Source organism: Orcinus orca, chromosome 10 (assembly GCF_937001465.1).
Source record: "Orcinus orca chromosome 10, mOrcOrc1.1, whole genome shotgun sequence".
Taxonomy (NCBI): Eukaryota; Metazoa; Chordata; class Mammalia; order Artiodactyla; family Delphinidae; genus Orcinus; species Orcinus orca.
Genome location: NC_064568.1, coordinates 21,065,303 through 21,082,205, shown reverse-complemented (window position 1 = coordinate 21,082,205; position 16,903 = coordinate 21,065,303). Strand labels below are relative to the sequence as shown.

General features: G+C 41.4%; 1 protein-coding gene across 7 annotated transcripts in view; it reads right to left on the bottom strand.

The window, feature by feature from the left end:
- Positions 1–16,903, bottom strand: part of FRMD4B (FERM domain containing 4B) — a 334,728-nt gene that overhangs the window by 110,048 nt on the left and 207,777 nt on the right. For all 7 annotated transcript variants that reach the window (XM_033424804.2, XM_033424806.2, XM_033424807.2 and 4 more), the window contains 2 exons: positions 13,581–13,646; positions 11,381–11,475 (listed from right to left, as the gene is read on the bottom strand). In XM_033424804.2, the coding sequence (XP_033280695.1) occupies positions 11,381–11,475; positions 13,581–13,646 (161 nt within the window). The remainder of the gene's footprint in view (positions 1–11,380; positions 11,476–13,580; positions 13,647–16,903) is intronic.

Genomic DNA, 16,903 nt, shown 5'->3' with positions numbered 1-16,903 from the left:
TTTTGATGATGGCCATTCTGACTGGTGTGAGGTGATACCTCACTGTAGTTTTGATTTGCATTTCTCTAATGATTAGTGATGTTGAGCATCCTTTCATGTGTTTGTTGGCAATATGTATATCTTCTTTGGAGAAACGTCTGTTTACGTCTTCTACCCATTTTTGGACTGGGTTGTTTGTGTTTTTGATATTGAGCTGCGTGAGCTGCTTGTAAATTTTGGAGACTAATCCTCTGTCAGTTGCTTCATTTGCAAATATTTTCTCCCATTCTGAGGGTTGTCTTTTCATCTTGTTTATGGTTTCCTTTGCTGTGCAAAAGCCTTTAAGTTTCATTAGGTACCATTTATTTATTTGTTTTTATTTCCATTTCTCTAGGAGGTGAGTCAAAAAGGATCTTGCTGTGATTTATGTCAAAGAGTGTTCTGCCTACGTTTTCCTCTAAGAATTTGATAGTGTCTAGCCTTACATTACATATATATATATATATATATATATATATATATATATATATATATAAATTTTTTTTTTTTTTTTTGCGGTACGCAGGCCTCTCACTGTTGTGGGCTCTCCCGTTGTGGAGCACAGGCTCTGGACGCACAGGCTCAGCGGCCATGGCTCACGGGCCTAGCCACTCTGTGGCATGTGGGATCTTCCTGGACCGGGGCAGGAACCCATGTCCCCTGCATCGGCAGGCGGACTCTCAACCACTGCACTACCAGGGAAGCCCAAGCCTTACAGTTTAGTCTTTAATCAATTTGAGTTTATTTTTGTGTATGGTCTTAGGGAGTGTTCTAATTTCATACTTTTACATGTACCTGTCCAGTTTTCCCAGCACCACTTATTGAAGAGGCTGTCTTTTCTCCATTGTATATTCTTGCCTCCTTTATCAAAAATAAGGCAACCATATGTGCGTGGGTTTATCTCTGGGCTTTCTATCCTGTTCCATTGATCTATATTTCTGTTTTTGTGCCAGTACCATACTGTCTTGCTTACTGTAGCTTTGTAATATAGTCTGAAGTCAGGGAGCCTGATTCCTCCAGCTCCATTTCTCTTTCTCAAGATTGCACTGGCTATTTGGGGTCTTTTGCGTTTCCATACAAATTGTGAAATTTTCTGTTCTAGCTCTGTGAAAAATGCCATTGGTAGTTTGATAGGGATGGCCTTGAATCTGTAGATTGCTTTGAGTAGTATAGTCATTTTCACAATGTTGATTCTTCCAATCCAAGAACATGGTATATCTCTCCATCTATTTGTATCATCTTTAATTCTTTTCATTAGTTTCTTATAGTTTTCTGAATACAGGTCTTTTGTCTCCTTAGGTAGGTTAATTCCTAGGTGTTTTATTCTTTTTGTTGCAATGGTAAATAGGAGTGTTTCCTTGATTTTACTTTCAGATTTTTCATCATTAGTGTATAGGAATGCCAGAGATTTCTGTGCATTACTTTTATATCCTGCTACTTTACCAAATTCATTGATTAGCTCTAGTAGTTTTCTGGTAGCATCTTTAGGGTTCTCTGTGTATAATATCATGTCATCTGCAAACAGTGACAGCTTTACTTCTTCTTTTCTGATTTGGATTCCTTTTATTTCCTTTTCTTCTCTGATTGCTGTGACTAAAACTTCCAAAACAATGTTGAATAATAGTGGTGAGAGTGGGCAACCTTGTCTTGTTCCTGATCTTAGTGGAAATGGTTTCAGTTTTTCACCACTGAGGACGATGTTGGCTGTGGCTTTGTCATATATGGCCTTTATTATGTTGAGGTAAGTTCCCTCTATGCCTATTTTCTGGAGGGTTTTTATCATAAATCAGTGTTGAATATCGTCAAAAGCTTTTTCTGCATCTATTGAAATGATCATATGGTTTTTATTCTTCAATTTATTAATATGGTGTATCACATTGATTGATTTGCGTATATTGAAGAATCCTTGCATTCCTGGGATAAACCCCACTTGATCATGGTGTATGATCCTTTTAATGTGCTGTTGGATTCTGTTTGCTAGTATTTTGTTGAGGATTTTTGCATCTATGTTCATCAGTGCTATTGGCCTGTAGTTTTCTTTCTTTGCGACATCTTTGTCCGGTTTTGGTATCAGGGTGATGGTGGCCTCGTAGAATGAGTTTGGGAGTGTTTCTCCCTCTGCTATATTTTAGAAGAGTTTGAGGACAGCTGTTAGCTCTTCTCTAAATGTTTGATAGAATTCGCCTGTGAAGCCATCTGGTCCTGGACTTTTGTTTGTTGGAAGATATTTAATCACAGTCTGAATTTCAGTGCTTGTGATTGGTCTGTTCATATTTTCTTTTTCTTCCTGTTCAGTCTTGGAAGGTTGTGCTTTTCTAAGAACTTGTCCATTTCTTCAAGGTTGTCCATTTTATTGGCATAGAGTTGCTTGTAGTAATCTCACATGATCCTTGTATTTCTGCAGTGTCAATTGTTTCTTCTCCTTTTTCATTTCTAATTCTATTGATTTGAGTCTTCTCCCTTTTTTTCTTGATGGGTCTGGCTAATGGTTTATCAATTTTGTTTACCTTCTCAAAGAACCAGCTGTTAGTTTTATTGATATTTGCTATTGCTTCCTTCATTTCTTTTTCATTTATTTCTGATCTGATCTTTATGATTTCTTTCCTTCTGCTAACTTAGGGGTTTTTTTGTTCTTCGTTCTCTAAGTGCTTCAGGTGTAAGGTTAGGTTGTTTATTTGAGATGTTTCTTGTTTCTTAAGGTAGGACTGTATTGCTATAAACTTCCCTCTTAGAACTGCTTTCGCTGCAGTGCATAGATTTTGGGTGATCATGTTTTCATTGTCATTTGTTCCTAGGAATTTTTTGATTTCCTCTTTGATTTCTTCAGTGATCTCTTGGTTATTAAGTAGTGTATTGTTTAGCCTCCATGTGTTTGTATTTTTTACAGATTTTTTTTCCTGTGATTGATATCTAGTCTCATAGCGCTGTGGTCAGAAAAGGTACTTGATACAATTTCAATTTTCTTACATTTACCAAGGCTTGATTTGTGACCCCAGATATGATCTATCCTGGAGAATGTTCCATGAGCACTTGAGAAGAAAGTGTATTCTGTTGTTTTTGGATGGAATGTCCTAAATATCAATTAAGTCCATCTTGTTTAATGTGTCATTTAAAGCTTGTGTTTCCTTATTTATTTTCATTTTGGATGATCTGTCCATTAGTGACAGTGGGGTGTTAAAGTCCCCTACTATGATTGTGTTGCTGTCGGTCTCCCCTTTCATGGCTGTTAGTATTTGCCTTATGTATCGAGGTGCTCCTATGTTGGGTGCATAAATATTTACAATTGTTATATCTTCTTCTTGGATCGACCCCTTGATCATTATGCAGTGTCCTTCTTTGTCTCTTGTAATAGTCTTTGTTTTAAAGTCTATTTTGTCTGATACGAGAATTGCTACTCCAGCTTTCTTTTGGTTTCCATTTGCACGGAATATCTTTTTCCATCCCGTCACTTTCCGTCTGTATGTGTCCCTAGGTCTGAAGTGGGTCTATTGTAGACAGCATATATACGGGTCTTGTTTTTGTATCCATTCAGCCAGTCTACATCTTTTGGTTGGAGCATTTAATCCATTTATATTTAAGGTAATTTTCGATATGTATATTCCTATTGCCATTTTCTTAATTGTTTTGGGTTTGTTATTGTAGGTCTTTTCCTTCTCTGTGTTTCCTGCCTAGAGGAGTTCCTTTAGCATTTGTTGTAAAGCTGGTTTGGTGGTGCTGAATTCTCTTAGCTTTTGCTTGTCTGTAAAGGTTTTAATTTCTCTGTCAAATCTGAATGAGATCCTTGCTGGGTAGAGTAATCTTGGTTGTAGGTTTTTCCCTTTCATCACTTTAAATATGTCCTGCCATTCCCTTCTGGGGTGCAGAGTTTCTGCTGAAAGATCAGGTATTAACCTTATGGGGATTCCCTTGTATGTTATTTGTTGTTTTTCCCTTGCTGCTTTTAATATTTTTTCTTTGTATTTAATTTTTGATAGTTTGATTAATATGTGTCTTGGCGTGTTTCTCCTTGGATTTATCCTGTATGGGACTCTCTTCACTTCCTGGACTTGATTAAGTATTTCCTTTCCCATATTCGGGAAGTTTTCAACTATAATCTCTTCAAATATTTTCTCAATCCCTTTCTTTTCCTCTTCTTCTTCTGGGACCCCTGTAATTTGAATTTTGGTGCATTTAATGTTGTCCCAGAGGTCTCTGAGACTGTCCTCAGTTCTTTTCATTCTTTCTTTATTCTGCTCTGCAGTAGTTATTTCCACTATTTTATCTTCCAGGTCACTTATCCGTTCTTCTACCTCAGTTATTCTGCTATTCATTCCTTCTACAGAATTTTAAATTTCATTTATTGTGTTGTTCATCATTGCCTGTTTGCTCTTTAGTTCTTCTAGGTCCTTGTTAAACGTTTCTTGTATTTTCTCCATTCTATTTCCAAGATTTTGTATCATCTTTACTATCATTATTCTGAATTCCTTTTCAGGTAGACTGCCTATTTCCTCTTCATTTGCTTCATCTGGTGGGTTTCTACCTTGCACCTTCATCTGCTGTGTGTTTCTCTGTCTTCTCATTTTACTTAAGTTGCTGTGTTTGGGGTCTCCTTTTCGCAGGCTGCAGGTTCGTAGTTCCCGTTGTTTTTGGTGTCTGTCCCCAGTGTCTAAGGTTGGTTCAGTGGGTTGTGTAGGCTTCTTGGTAGAGGGGACTGGTACCTGTGTTCTGGTGGATGAGGCTGGATCTTGTCTTTCTGGTGGCCAGGTCCATGTCTGGTGGTGTGTTTTGGGGTGTATGTGGCCTTATGATTTTAGGCAGCCTCTCTGCTAATGGATGGGGTTGTGTTCCTTTCTTGCTAGTTGTGTGGCATAGGGCGTCCAGCAGTGTAGCTTGCTGGTCATTGAGTGGAGCTGGGTCTTGGGGTTGAGATGGAGATCTCTGGGAGATTCTCGCCGTTTGATATTACGTGGAGCTGGGAGGTCTCTTGTGGACCAGTGTCCTGAACTTGGCTCTCCCACCTCAGTGGCACAGCCCTGACTCCTGGCTGGAGCACCAAGAGCCTTTCATCCACACGGCTCAGAATAAAAGGGAGAAAGAAAAGAAAAAAAGAAAAGAAAAGAGAAGGGAAGGGAAGGGAAGGAAGGAGATAAAATAAAATAAAGTTATTAAATTATTAAGAAAAAAAAATTTTAAGTAATAAAAAAAAAACGGACAGACAGAAACCAAGGACAAATGGTAAAAGCAAAGCTATACAGACAAAATCACGCACAGAAGCATATACATACACACTCACAAAAAGAGAAAAAGGGAATAATATATATATATCGTTGCTCCCAAAGTCCACCTCCTCAATTTGGGATGATTCGTTGTCTATTCAGGTGTTCCACAGATGCAGGGTACATCAAGTTGATTGTGGAGATTTAATCTGCTGCTCCTGAGGCTGCTCGGAGAAATTTCCCTTTCTCTTCTTTGTTCGCACAGTTCCTGGGGTTCAGCTTTGGATTTGGGCCCGCCTCTGCGTGTAGGTCGCCTGAAGCCGTCTGTTCTTCGCTCGGACAGGACGGGGTTAAAGGAGCAGCTGCTTCGGGGGCTCTGGCTCACTCAGGCCGCGGGGAGGGAGGGGCGCGGATGCAGGGCGGGCCTGCGGCGGCAGAGGCCGGCGTGACATTGCACCAGCCTGAGGCGCGCCGTGCATTCTCCCAGGGAAGTTGTCCCTGGATCCCGGGACCCTGGCGGTGGTGGGCTGCACAGGCTTCCCGGAAGGCGGGTATGGATAGTGACCTGTGCTCGCACACGGGCTTCTTGGTGGCTGCAGCAGCACCCTTAGCGTCTCATGCCCGTTTCTGGGGTCCGCGCTCATTCATAGCCGCGACTCGCGCCCGGCTCTGGAGCTCCTTTAAGCGGCGCTCTGAATCCCCTCTCCTCGCGCACCAGGAAACAAAGAGGCAAGAAAAAGTCTCTTGCCTCTTCGGCAGCTCCAGACGTTTTCCCGGACTCCCTCCCGCCCAGCCGTGGCGCACTAGCCCCTTCAGGCTGTGTGCACGCCGCCAACCCCAGCCCTCTCCCTGGGATCCGACCTCCGAAGCCCGAGCCTCAGCTCCCAGCCCCGCCCGCCCCGGCGGGTGAGCAGACAAGCCTCTCCGGCTGGTGAATGGTGGTCGGCCCCAATCCTCTGTGAGGGAATCTCTCCGCTTTGCCCTCCGCACCCCTGTAGCTGCGCTCTCCTCCGCGGCTTCTAAGCCTTCCCCCCTCTGCCACCCGCAGTCTCCGCCCGCGAAGGGGCTCCTAGCGTGTGGAAACCCTTCCTCCTTCACAGCTCCCTCCCACTGGTGCGGGTCCCGTCCCTATTCTTTGGTCTCTGCTTTTTCTTTTACCCTACCCAGGTACGTGGGGAGTTTCTTGCCTTTTGGGAGGTCTGGGGTCTTCTGCCAGCGTTCAGTAGGTGTTCCGTAGGAGGTGTTTCACATGTAGCCGGATTTCTGATGTATTTATGGGGAGGAAGGTGATCTCCGCGTGTTACTCTTCCGCCATCTTGAGGCTCCTCCCCTATTTCTGTTTTTTGTCACTTACTAGTTTTAACATGGGAAAAAAGTGTGTCTTTATTTCTGTAATTATTAGATGAGACTTCCAATAACCGTCTCTAGCTTTCCTTGGAGGAATATTATCAAGATAAGTTGATATAAGTGACATAAGGAAAGGTTCATAGAATTACTGCTTTTGTGGGTAAAAAATATATAAGGATAGGGGACTGGAAGTTAAAAGATTCTTACACTGTATTTGATCAAGTTTAGGATGGCACTGATTTGAAGACATACCCCAATTTCACAGATGCTCAAATGTATGTCTGAAATACATAAAGTATTGTATAGTATTTAAAAGTTTTCTTAGAGAAAATGAGACTAATTTTGAATTGTCTTTTTTGCTTTTACTTAGGAAGATGTGGCATCATTTAAGAAGCATAATGTATATTTACATGAACTTGTGTGAAATGATGTCCAAGAATGCAGCAAGTTGTATAATAACATATAGAGCATAAATCAATTATATTAACCACAGAAGACACTCAAATACTATTATATATTGACGAAAATTCTTAGAATTCTTAGATACACTTCTGGAGAGATACAGAGCAAATTGCTACATCAAAAGACAGCAGCCTCAACTATGATATTAAATGTTTTTATAAGAAGATATTCATGTAAAAGTAATACAAAAATAAGTTTTTAGAAAAAAAATCTACCCATAATTTCACCAACAGGATGAAGTTAGAAGAACAAAAAAGTGAAAATTACCCTTAACTCTATCATTGAGATATATTCCAGGTTAACATGCTCTTTTCTAGCCTTTGAGAGTAAAATGAGATCAAAAAGCACTTATTCCTTATAACCTACTTTTCTCAAGTTTTTCCATCAGCAAATGGGACAGATCTAATCAATACCTCAAAAAGACATGAATTTACACATTCACCTCTATCAGCTGTGTTAGCCCACTATGAAGCAAGCATCCCTTTTGGCTAGAATTGTATCAGTCAAAGGTCGATCATCTCAGGCCCACCGGATGGAACGGTGATCAAAAATCCCAATTGTGTTGTGAAACCTATTTGTTATTTCTTAATAAACAAAGCTCATCCAGCAAATCCTTTCAAAACAAGGAAAGGAAAAAAATGTCAAGTGGGTTGAAGGGGATGGGAACCATTATGGGGAACAGAGTGCTGCCTTAGGAGGGTCGTGACTGCCCTCTAGGGGTAAAGACTCGCCCTGCACACAGAACACCAGAAGGCACTAACCCGCGTGAGCTTAGGAATTCTATCCCCTCCCTCCAATAGGACCACGAATTGGTTTTTGTTGGTCACCATCACTACTTTTATCATGTAACCGCGTGATTCCATTTTTCCATTCCTCTTCTTGGCCCGTGGAGTAGGATACAGACAGTGGCTAGTTTCATTGACAAAATGTCCCCTCCGCTTTGCCTTACTCTATTTGAAGTTCACCAAAGGCAAAGAACTGATGTGGCATCTGGGCTGGAAAATGCAATTCACACAGCATCCTGGGAGGGATCCGACTAAGTGGTTTTATGCGGGCGGGGGAAGGGGAGTGCCGAAAGAAAATACTTTCCAAAAATATTTACCAGACAAGAAAAAGAACTAAGCCTGTGACCAAGACATTCCAAGGAGACACCCTTTGACAGAAGCAATTTTCCAGACCTGTTCCCCAGAAAGGTGGAAATGGCCAATTCCCACTCCCCCAAGAGCCCAGCTCATACTTCTTCTAAAAATAAACACAGCTAGAGCCAGAAGACACCTTCTAAACTGATCATAATTCAGAAACAGACTCTGCTGTCATTTGCAGGGGAGTGCACGAAGGACACTTTGGAGCCAGGCTTCTTGGAAAGACTATAAGCATTGACTGATGTCACTAAAGAAAACAGCTAGAGGAGGGACTTAAGTGAGACATTCTTCTTCCAATAGAGTATTTAGAAAGAAAGCATCCCCAGGCACACGATGGGGAGAGTGGCCCAAGGCAGAAAAGGAAATCATTCATATTATGTATTCCTTACTTTCTGAAGAGAAGGTGCTACAGTCTGAACACTTGATGTATGCCCCCTCTGGTTATGTTCACCTGAGTCTGGAGCTTTCCCAAAAGCCAGCCATGTGGCCAGGATGCTTTTCCAGCCCACCATGAACCTTACAGCCTGGGACATTTGCAAGACCACAGTCATTAATCATGTCACTCCCCTGCAGAACATCCTTCAGGGGCCTTGGTGTGCCTTCTGCATCTCCATGACTCTCTGGGCTCACCTGTGTGTTTGTCCTTCTTATATCTTAATCCACGCTCAGGCCAGTTTCCTAGCCACTGGGCAGATGTACCATGTTCATGACCATGTCCATGCACTGGTGCACCAAATGACTTTTCCCTGAATGCCGGCTCCTCTCCCCACTACCTAAGGTCTAAGTGCCCTCCCAGTTACCCTCCTGTGTGGCTTCCCACCCAAGTCCTCCTTCAGAGCACACCTTCCTGCCATGACTACGAACGACAGGATGTTGTGTGCGTGGGCTCTGCATAGTATTATACCTGTTTAATAGTATAATACTATGACCCTATCATATGTACCTTATATAGTACTTATTACTTTGGTGCTATTATTATGCCCATTGTACAGATGAGAAAACTTGAGTGTCAGAGGTATTAAGTCTAAGATCTCATAGCTACCAAGCTTCTCTGATGTCCACCCTGCCTCCCTCTCAACCATTATCTTGTACCACTTTTCCTCTTACTCTCTCTATTCAAGGCATACTGGCTTTTTTTTTTCGTTCTCAAAAATAAAAAAACAAAGTCAAGCTTATTCTCACCTGAGAGTATTTCCACCCGCTTTAGTTAAGAAAGGCACCCCTACTTTTGCAGAACTGGTTCTTGCTTTCTATTACACATCACCTTTTATAAGCCGTCCTGGTCCACCCTGTCTAAAACTGCACCACCCCACCCCCATTTTTCTTGATCATGGCCTCTTGTTTCATGTTCTTCAAAGCACTTGTCATTGCTGGTATCTTCTCATTTATCTTTTTTTTTTTTAATATTTATTTATTTTGGCTACACTGGGTCTTAGTTGCAGCATGCAGGACCGTTTAGTTGCAGCATGCAGACTCTTAGTTGTGGCATGTGGACTCTTTAGTTGCGGCATGCATGTGGGATCTAGTTCCCCAGCCAGGGATCAAACCCGGGCCCCCTGCATTGGGAGCGCAGAGTCTTACCCACTGGACCACCAGGGAAGTCCCTCATTTATCTATTTATTTACTTGTTCTACTGGACCATACTAGTGCAACATAAGCTCCATGAGAGGAAGAACCTGGTCTGTGTTGTTCACAGCTGAATCCCTGGAAGCTAGAACAAATGCCTGGCATTTAGTGGCACTCAAGAAATAACTGTTGAATGGATAAATTACTCCAACATTCATGATTTTAGCCTCTATTTTATGTGACCTTTCCCCAAATTGTAGTGTTTGTGTATTTATGGTTTTTACCATATAACTTAGCCATCATGTATTTATGGTTTTAAGTCAATGCTGTTTGCTATGATTTCAGTCACATCCAGATTCAACCTGTACGTGTGTGTTTGATCACTGATTCTCATGAACTGGTTTTGTCTTTCCAGCTAGCGCCTGTGCTCAATGGACATCTGCATTTCCTATTTCATCCAGCAGAGGACTGATCAGACAAGGTCTCAAACTGCTGTTGAGTGAACAGATAATTTTGTGATTCGGGATGAAGTGGGTGAGGTGGAGTGCACTTTTTTCCTGCTTTGTTGAACTACATTCAGGAAACATCTTGAGTCTGAAATCAAAGTTTTCAGGTTTTTCTATGTCTCCTGACAGCTCAGCTGTCTGGGGTTTTTTTGTTTGTTTTTTTTGCCCAGCCCAAGTCCTGAGCCCACTGGCATTTCCAGGAGGTCCTAAGCTTGCAGCCCACCAAGGCTGGAAGTAATCAGCACATACAAAGTGTTAAAAACAAATTAACCCCTTCCTGAGGTAATTTTCTGCCTGGTTGACATGAAGAATGGAAAAACATTTAAACTGAGAGAGTTACGGAAAGAATGCTGGCTGGGTGGTTGGCCCAATATATTTTGTGTCTGGAACACGTTTTCTTGAATTTTAATATTTGAAGAGCTCTTTGCAAATTATCCCATAAGGGAGAAGAAATCATTTACTATATCAAGCTGCATATAACGTAGGCAAGTCAGGCTGCCATAAAGCACACACACACACATACACACATGCAGAAAAGAGCTGGTAAGACTAAACACCTTCGCTTCCACGGAGCTTTAAATTCTTGTGAATTCACTGTTATATACCAAAATATACACAATATCCACGTTAGCATTAAAAATGTAAGTAAAAGAAAAAAAAAATGGGGGTTACATAAAATGGGCCTGCCTAAGTGGAAGTTAGAAATTTCGTCCATCATTCAAGTGTATACATATTTATCAGGTGGGCACCAAAATCGCCTTTAAACTTTCTGGCCACCACATCCAAACATTAATTCGGTTTCAAGATATGAGTAGATGACACTAGCATTTCTATCCCTGGTACATAAGCGAAATAAGCACAGCTGCATTCAAAGAAATGTGACGACAGACTATCGTCTAGAATAACAAACTCATTGCAACAAATTGCTAAGGCACTTGGGACAATGTTCTGAGTTCTTAGAATGATCAATATTCCCTTTCTTCTCCTTTTACCAGAGTTCTAAAGAAAGACCTGTATTAAGAAATCTTTAGCTAAGCAGGACATATTCTAATTCTTGCAGCACTCCCCCTGCCCCTGCTTTTGCCAGTTGAGAGTTACACACATAGGTAACCCAGACAAAAGGTAAAAATAGGAAAACTCTTACGTGTCATCTGTAAACGTGATTCCAAAATACTCCTTTTCTTTCAGGCTGAAATGCGAAGCCACGAGGTCCAGCAACTCTCTTGATAAAAGTTTGGGCTGTTAAGATAAAAATAGGATTAGGAACAATTTGGCCCCCTCTCTCTCTTACTGCTACCACTTTCCTCTGTCCCAAACAGTTTAAAGCAGCCTTTGTTTGTTTGTTTTCGGATGCCCGTGCCCTTTTGTTGCTTAATCTACTATAGACCATTCTCTAAGGGTTCGGGAAGGGGGGGAAATGGGAACAGGAACACCGCTGAGATCATCATTTTGATATATTTGCAATTCCGCCCAGCACCTTATTTTTTCCTCTAAAGTAAAAGTGTATGCACCAATGCATTGGTGTTTTGGAAAAAATGCTCTTTTATATATAGTATGGTGCTAGTGATCAAGACAAAGAATATTAAACACCGCCTAGACTGTAGGAATAACTTGGCTTGGTCAACTGAGGAGGGTCAAGACCCAAAGGCTCAAGACCCAGAGAGAACTAACACCACCACCACCACCACAATAATAATAATAGTGACTGTCTACTGTGCTGGACTCCTTCTACCCATTATTTCATTTTAATCCTTACAAAGAGTCTATGAAGTAGGGGTTCCTGCCATTTTATAGATGAGCCAACAAAGGCCAAGAGCAGTCAAGCACCTTGCTTGATGTTCCAGTTAGTTAAGGACCTGATTTGAACCCAGTTCTGTCTGAATCCAAAGACTAAGCTTTGCACTTCTCTCCTGGGATGGAGTAACTGTATCCATCGTGCAGATCATCATCACCAGTACTTACTGGGCACCTCATTAGAGGAAGGATCTAATCTATAAGCTTTTGGGAAGCACTGGCTCTGGTGGGAAGAAGCATGGTTTGTAATCAGCCAGTGTCCAGAGTGAGAGCAGATGGTGGATTTGCAGAGACTGGGGAAGGAAAGGGGGATTGCAGGGAGGCATTCTAGGGGGACTTCTTTTGAACTTTGAGCCACACATTTTAGGGCTCATTATGGTAGTTTGAGGGTTGGATGTTTGTTGTTGGGGAAGAAAGAACAGTCATGATAAAAAAAGAAGAAAGAAAAAAAGTTAAAGGAAAAGAAAAAAGAAAAGAATAGAAATCTAGACCAAAAGGTCTACTCTGGTGAAACTATGATTGATGTGCTATTTTCATTCTAATTGAAGCCTGTACAGAGTGGGCTTGGCACAGCCTCAGAAAGGAGAATTTAGGTTTGGTGAAGGGAGGGAATTCTAGCCACAGCTTTAGGTGTGGCTGTCATCAGGCACTTCCACGGTCTTTTAAGATTCTGGGTCCAGAGTGTTGGGTGAATAAAGACAGAAGCATCAATAATTAAGATATCATCACTCATATAGTCCCATGTGTTTTACAGAGATTTTGTTCACATATATAATGCAGTTTGATGTTTTTTTAATTATACTGAAGTACAGTTGATTTACAATGTTGTGTTAATTTCTACTGTACAGCAAATTGACTCAGTTATACATATACATATATATATATGCTTTTTTAATATTCTTTTCCACTATGGTTTATCACAGGATATTGAATATAGTTCCCTGTGCTATACAGTAGGACCCTGTTTATCCATCCTGTATCTACGAGTTTGTATCTGCTAATCCCAAGCTCCCAAGCTGACTTGCAGACATAGAGAATAGACTTGTGGCTGTCAAGGGGGAGGGCGGGGGAGGGAAGGATTGGGAGCTTGGGATTAATCTAGTATGATTTTAACCATAATTTCTGAGAGGAATATTAGGCAATCTTAATCCCAGTTCACAGCTGTTGAAACTGGGTATTTAACTTGGACCATGCCATGTGACAGGGAAGTGGCAGAATGACGAGTCTCAGCTCACAAAAACCCTTTCAGGGAAGCATTATGGTCTCCAGTTTACCAACAAGAGGTGATTCAGAGAAGTCAAGTCACTTGCCCAGGGTCACACAGCTACTGAGTGTCAAAGCTCAGACTGCAATCCAAGCATCTCTGAATCCTGTCACCAGTCTCTAGTTACTCTTAAATACAGCTACGTTTCCTTGCTTTGAAGCTTTATCCCCCATAAACAATCCTGTGTCACTGGCTCTGAGGCACAGATAAGCAAGCAGGCTGAACACAGGCCACAAGGCCTACGGAGGGAACCAGGATGGCTTGTCTCTGTTGTGGCATCACCTACCTGAACCAGCAGCTCCAATCTCCTGTCATCCAGGAGGTGCACCTGGCAGTGCCTGCCTTCTGTCATCTGTGGAGACAAGACAGCAAGAGTGGCATCAGGCTGGGGCTGGCAGGCAAACCCTTCAACTTGATTTACCGTTTCTTTTACGGGTGACGTGCTCAGCCTAAAAATGCCATCAGTTGAGTTAATCAACAGGTTTGGTCATAAACAGATTTATTATACGGCATCAGCTCTTGCACTTATTTTTATTTATTTATTTATTTTTATTGTATATTTTTTGGCTGCGTTGGGTCTTTGTTGCTGTGTGTAGGCTTTCTCTAGTTGTGGCGAGAGGAGGCTACTCTTCATTGCGGTGCGCGGGCTTCTCATTGCCGTGGCTTCTCTTGTTGCAGAGCACCGGCTCTAGGTGCGTGGGCTCAGTAGTTGTGGCTCGCGGGCTTAGTTGCTCCGCGGCATGTGGGATCATCCCGGACCAGGGCTTGAAGCCGTGTCCCCTGCATTGGCAGGTGGATTCTTAACCACTGTGCCACCAGAGAAGTCCCTATTTTAATTTTTTTAGCTCTTAGATTTAAAAGAAAAAAGAATGAAAAGCAAAGACCACTCAATATATTGAAAAAACAACACCTATACAACACACAAAATTATACTATGAAAAGGAGGTTTCCTTCCCAGAGGAAACTACTATACTTTTCCTTGAATCAATATTTTATTTTCCAAATGAAGATGGTTTTATTCATTGTTGTGTTTTAATAAACACAATACATGCATAATTATAGGATGAAAAACAAATGATACTAAAGTTAAAATGTAAAGTCTCCATTTTTGAAACTTTGGCCCTCCTTTGTAGTATTCATATCACTACCATAATTAACAGTTAAGAATAGTTAAGACAGGGAGTTCCCTGGTGGTCCAGTGGTTAAGAACCGATCCTGCGATGCAGCAACACCGGTTCGATCCCTGGTCGGGGAACTAAGGTCTCACATGCCGCAGGGCAACTAAGCCCGCGCACCACAACTAGAGCAACTAGAGAGCCCATGTGCCACAACTACTGAGCCCATGTGCTCTGGAGCCCGTGTGCCACAACTAATGAGCCCATGTGCCCGCATGCCACAACTAGAGAGAAGCCCACGCACTGCAACAAAAGATCTCGTGTGCCACAACTAAAAAATAACAACGCAGCTAAAAAATACTTTTAAAAAAAGAAGAGTTAAGGCAGTTAAGAACAATTCGCTGTATTAATTAGTAATTATATTTAATTTTTTATCACTTATAACTGCAATACTGGGAAATTACTCCTTGTAAAATATTTAAACAATGCATAAAATGCAAAGATCAACTTTGAGTAACTCATGCTCCAAACCTTTCTACCTGTGGAAATTACCACTCTGTCAGATTGAGGAGAATCCTCACAGACCATCTTTAGATGGATTTTCAGATATATACATGTACATGTTAAAAAAACATATTCTCATGTTAAATGTTTTACTTTAATATTATATTGAACATATTTTGAAATGAAGCAGGTACTCTTTTTTTAACTTTTTAAAAATATTTATTTTTATTTAGTTTTGGCTGCATTGGATCTTCATTGCTGCGTGTGGACTTTCTCTAGTTGCGGCGAGCGGGGGCTACTCTTTGTTGTGGTGCGTGGGCTTCTCACCATGGTGGCTTCTCTTGTTGCAGAGCACGGGCTCTAGGCACACGGGCTTTAGCTTTTGTGGCTCGCGGGCTCTAGAGCGCACGCTCAGTAGTTGTGGCACACGGGCTTAGTTGCTCCCTGGCATGTGGGATCTTCCCGGACCAGGGCTCGAACCCATGTTCCCTGCATTGGCAGGCGGATTCTTAACCACTGGACCACCAGGGAAGTCCCGAAGCAGGCGCTCTTAATATTTGTGTGTGTGTGTGACTGCGGTGTCTGTGTATATGCATATTTATATGTGTATGGTTTTTTTCAATTGAAGTGGAACTATGCTATACTTACTGTTTTGCCCCTTGCTTTTTTAATTCAATATTTCTTGGAAATCTTTCCAATGTCAACACATATAGACCGACCTCATTCTTTATAAAGGTTCTATAGTATCAAATCATTGTGCAGACGTATTTAATGAGTCTCCTGCTGAGGAACACTTAGACTGTTTCTAGCCTTTTGCTGTCATAAGCAATGTCACAATAAATTTTGCACATCCAGCTTTGTCCATGCATGTGGAATTGCTGGGTTACTTTTGAAAAGCATCGGCAGCACTTTGTCTCTTAGGTGTTGTACAAAACTATAAGACCTTGGGAATTCCCTGGCAGTCCAGTGGTTAGGACTCAGCACTTGCATTGCCAGGGGCCCAGGTTCAATCCCTGGTCGTAGAACTAAGATCCTGCAAGTCACCATGACTTGGCAAAAAACTGAACAAAACAAAACTGTAAGACATGGAAACTCAGATACATATAATCCCAATTTAAAAAGAAAATTTCTTCCATTACTGAGAACCAACTACATACTCAGCATTGCTCTAGGTGTTTATAATCTTATCTCTGAGCTGCATAGTCACCTCCTGGGATTGGGGTTGTTATCCCCAATTCAACAGATGAGAAAATTGAGTCTCAGAGTGGGATAAGCAATCTGTTTTTAATGTGAAAAATACTAATTACAATATCTTACTTACATGTTTGATTGAGCTCTGCTCTAAAAGCCTAGAAAGTAGCTCAGTTGATTAGAACGGAGATGTGGCCCATAGGAACCTCGGAAGTAGTGCTAAGAGGTAAGTGGGAAGCTTTACGTTGCCCCATGGCCACTGATTATGCCCTCAAACTCTGTAAAGCCAGGTCACATACACATCTCTGGTGGCAAGAGGAAAGGGAACCAATCTTTGTTTCAGGCACGAAACTGGGAACTTTATGGAAATTATCTCATTAAAGCTCCACAAAACTCTACAATATGGCAACATCCCCATTTTACAGACAAGGAAGTCAAGGTACAGAGTTTAAGGTTAATCATTCAAGTTTGCCTGGGCAAGAAAAAAGCAAGGTAAAATTTGAATTAATGTCTAACTGAAAAAAAAAAGTCATCTTTTTTCTACTCCTCTATACTACAGGAGGAAATCAATCAATGTGTCAGTTTAAATCATTTAATCTCTTTTGTAAAACCCACACAAGCAAACCCTAAGTACATGCCCTACAGAACAATCAAATAATACTCAGAAGATCCACGGAAACAATATGAATCCATTAAGGGATATGTCAAAACTCATAAAACATTGCAAGGTATTCTGCTGTTGCATAACCCAAATGAATTTATTTCCTGATTTAAAAAAACATCCTTTCTCCTTTCTGGT